Raw genomic sequence first — 3,221 nt, forward strand, 5'->3', positions numbered from 1 at the left:
GTGCTCCAGACTGGCACGCCCCACCCTCTGCCCTAAACTTCTCCAACCCAGGGACTGGGCTGCCCTTCCCCCAGCTGTCCTTTCTTATATAATCCATTTTAGCTCCCCCTCCCGTTTTGAATCTTCCAGCTGCTGTACCTACTTCTGTCTTCCTTCCCCCTTCTCCTCCTACTACTTCTCACATGGCTCAGGAACATGTCCGCTCTGGGCTTTCTCAGCCAGATGTCCATGTCTATGACTATGTCCTATGTCTCCCTCGTATCCGCAATAAACTTTCTCCTTCATTCCTAGGAGTAGTGCCCCCTCCTCCCACCCCCTTTCTCTTTTCATTCAGGAACAAACCTTACTACGGAAATGATACAGTAGACCCAGAAAGGTGACACACAAAGGGCTCAGGTTGTTTAACAACCGTGAGTGGTGCCCATGATATCTGTACCCTCGTTAGTCTTAGGAAAGGCACTTCAGGCTGAAGTTTGTAGTAACTTTATTTTCTAAAAATATGCCCTAAAAGCCCATCCTTACTTATTTAAAAATAAACAGAAACGAAAAGCTTATCTGCACACAGGCTCGATGGAGTCAGCCCAGTGCCCCTCGGAAAGCCTTCAGGTCCTTCTGGAGCAGTTCTGCACCCGGCCTCTGCAGGGCGCGGGCCTCCCAGCAGCTCTGGACGATGTTCTGCAGCGTCTTCCCAGTCAGGGAGGCGGTGAACACCGCCCCTGCCAGTGACGGGCGCAGATTGTAGGCTACCACTGCGTACTGCACGTACTGAGGCTCGCCGGAGTAAGGCACCTCCCTGGTGGTCATCTGCCACAGGGTGATGCCAAAAGAGTAGATGTCGGCTTTGGGCGTGGCGATCTCTCCTTTCAGGAGCTCCGGAGCTTGGTGCGTGTACGTGCCCCCGATGTGGTGAAGGGACGCCTGCCGGCACCGCAGATCCTGAAGCTTCTGGGAGCAGCCGAAGTCACTTATCTTACAAACGTCCTTCTCACTGATCAAAATGTTCGCTGGCTTCAGGTCCAAGTGCAAAATGCTTTGTGAGTGGAGAAAAAGCAGGCCGTTAACAATATCTAGGGAATACTTGAGGCACTTTCCCAAACTCAGTTGCTCTCTGCAGCTGAGAGGCTCTGGGGAGCGGGTGGCACCGTAGATGACTTGGTGTAGAGTCACATTGCCCCCAAACTCCATGATTATGGTACCAAGGCTGTTGGAACCTTCCGGCGTGCGCGTGCTGGCAGCCACAACCCGGACTATGTTGTCGTGGTGCAGCCTTGCAATGTTCAGTTCAGCCCAGAAACTCCGCTGGGATGCACGTAGGTTCCTGGTGCACTTGTTCACTTGCTTGATGGCCACAGGAACACCGTGGTAAGTGGCTTTGTACACCGAGCCAAACCCTCCAGAACCCAGCCTATGCAGCAGGCATACCTGTCCCCAGTCTATGAAGCACCAGGCCAGCCGGCGTGACAGCCGCGGGGCCCGAGGAGGAGTGGCCCCCAGGAACTTCCCCGCCTTCCTCGAGGCCACCAAGGGGCTGCTGCAGGACCTCGAGTCCACCGTTGGCGACAGCTCGCGAGGGAGGTAGCGACACAGGATGAGAGGCGAAGGCATTACACCCTCAGATGGGACAGTCACAAGAGACGCTAGAGAGAAATGACCAGGAACACCCAGGGAAGTTTGGAAGCATGGCTGAAGGTTTCCGCCTTCATCCCATTTCCCTTCTTCTTGTATTCTCAAAACCAGCCACAACTGTGCTCTCACGTCTTGCTGCTCAGCAAGGTTGGTTTTTTGTTTTTTTGTTTTGTTTTTTTTTTTTTATCAGGTGGGGTTGGGCGTGCAGATGAAGCCTGGCAGTCTCAGATGAAACGATTGCTCTCTCACAGCTAAAGTGAATCCTTAGCAAAACAACCTCTCACCTGTTAAACAGTACTGGCCTGCCCCAAAGCTCACCTCTCCTTCCAACTAATTCTTGAATCATAATACAATGAAAAAACATTTCAAGGACCTTCTGACGATCATTAATTGGTCCTTAGACTGAAGAGAAAAGCAAAAGTACAGTGAACTTGGTGCACACTTTTCAGGCTATAATGATTGTTCGTGCTAGTCTCCAGCTGCATTAAATCAGTCCCAGCAGCTATTGGCTGCAAGAGTTGCAGTACAAACAGCAGACACTTGTTGAACTACTTGGCAGGGTTATTAGATGCAACCTTCATAAGAATTAACATCTGTAATTTTAATGTCTTTGATCCAAATACAATCTCGGATAGAAGGCAGAACTCGTACCTCCTAAGTCCATCAGAAGGGAGCAATCTGACACTGTATTTCATTTAAACAGCAAGTTAAGACTCCTTAACAACACACTGACTTCTACCGTCCCTTCCTTTCCCAGGCAAGTTAGGTCACAGAGCAAGCTTGCTTCAAGACAGATTCTAGACTTCACAGCAAACAAGTTCCTGGAATTTAACGCAGAGTTGGAAGGAGGAAGAAAGGGACAAAGGTGATTGTGATGACCATAGCTGAAAATAACAGCAATCATGGAGAAACAGGAGAAAAGCCAGGACAGACATGCCCAGAGTCACTGGTCCCCATCAGATACTGAACATAAATTCAGGGTCTGGCCGTCAAACCACACATTCGTCGTTTTTGGTTTTATAATAATGTGTTTGCTTTTCATGCCCTATCTTCCGGGGAGTAGGGAAGAACAACAACCTTGCTCTGTTCATTCAAAAACGGTTTCTCAAAGTGGTTAGGAGTTACACTTTCTAGCCACGCAGGAACGTGTTTTTGTGCACATGGTGATAAGTGGTCAGTGTTTATGTGGCAGCTGTGTCCTTCTGACCTCAGAATCACAGATTTTGAGAAGGCAAGTTGATAACAGAGAGCCATTTATATAAAAAACTCAAAGTTCACAAAACTCCAGGTTTCTGTTTGATGGTGATGATATGGTTTAGTGTCATCTTGCACAGAGTATATAATTGTTACAGCCTCGATGCTTTATGTAATAAATTAAGAAAGTAAACATTTAGGGAGAATAAAAGTTGAGTAGTTTCAAATATATTAAGGGACAAAATGTTAAACACGTAAACAGTGGAACATTTTAATAGAACCCCCATTTTGTACATGTATATCAAACCCAACTGAAAAAGGAAAACAGTGAGCGTGACAAAATTTAAGAGCACTGAAATTACTCTGCAAATTTGCTCAGCCATCACACAGATAAAATTACA

The 3,221-nt window shown here is 47.8% G+C and overlaps 1 protein-coding gene across 1 annotated transcript; it reads right to left on the reverse strand.

Moving 5' to 3' along the window:
- Positions 1-467: 467 nt before the first annotated feature.
- On the reverse strand, positions 468-1,775 carry Mos (MOS proto-oncogene, serine/threonine kinase). Its single transcript, NM_020102.4, has one exon. It carries the CDS (start codon positions 1,603-1,605, stop codon positions 577-579), a length of 1,029 nt encoding a protein of 342 aa, NP_064487.3. The 5' UTR covers positions 1,606-1,775; the 3' UTR covers positions 468-576.
- Positions 1,776-3,221: the final 1,446 nt, after the last annotated feature.

The sequence above is a fragment of the Rattus norvegicus genome, chromosome 5 (assembly GCF_021556685.1).
Source record: "Rattus norvegicus strain SHRSP/BbbUtx chromosome 5, alternate assembly SHRSP_T2T, whole genome shotgun sequence".
In the NCBI taxonomy this organism is placed as follows: domain Eukaryota; kingdom Metazoa; phylum Chordata; class Mammalia; order Rodentia; family Muridae; genus Rattus; species Rattus norvegicus.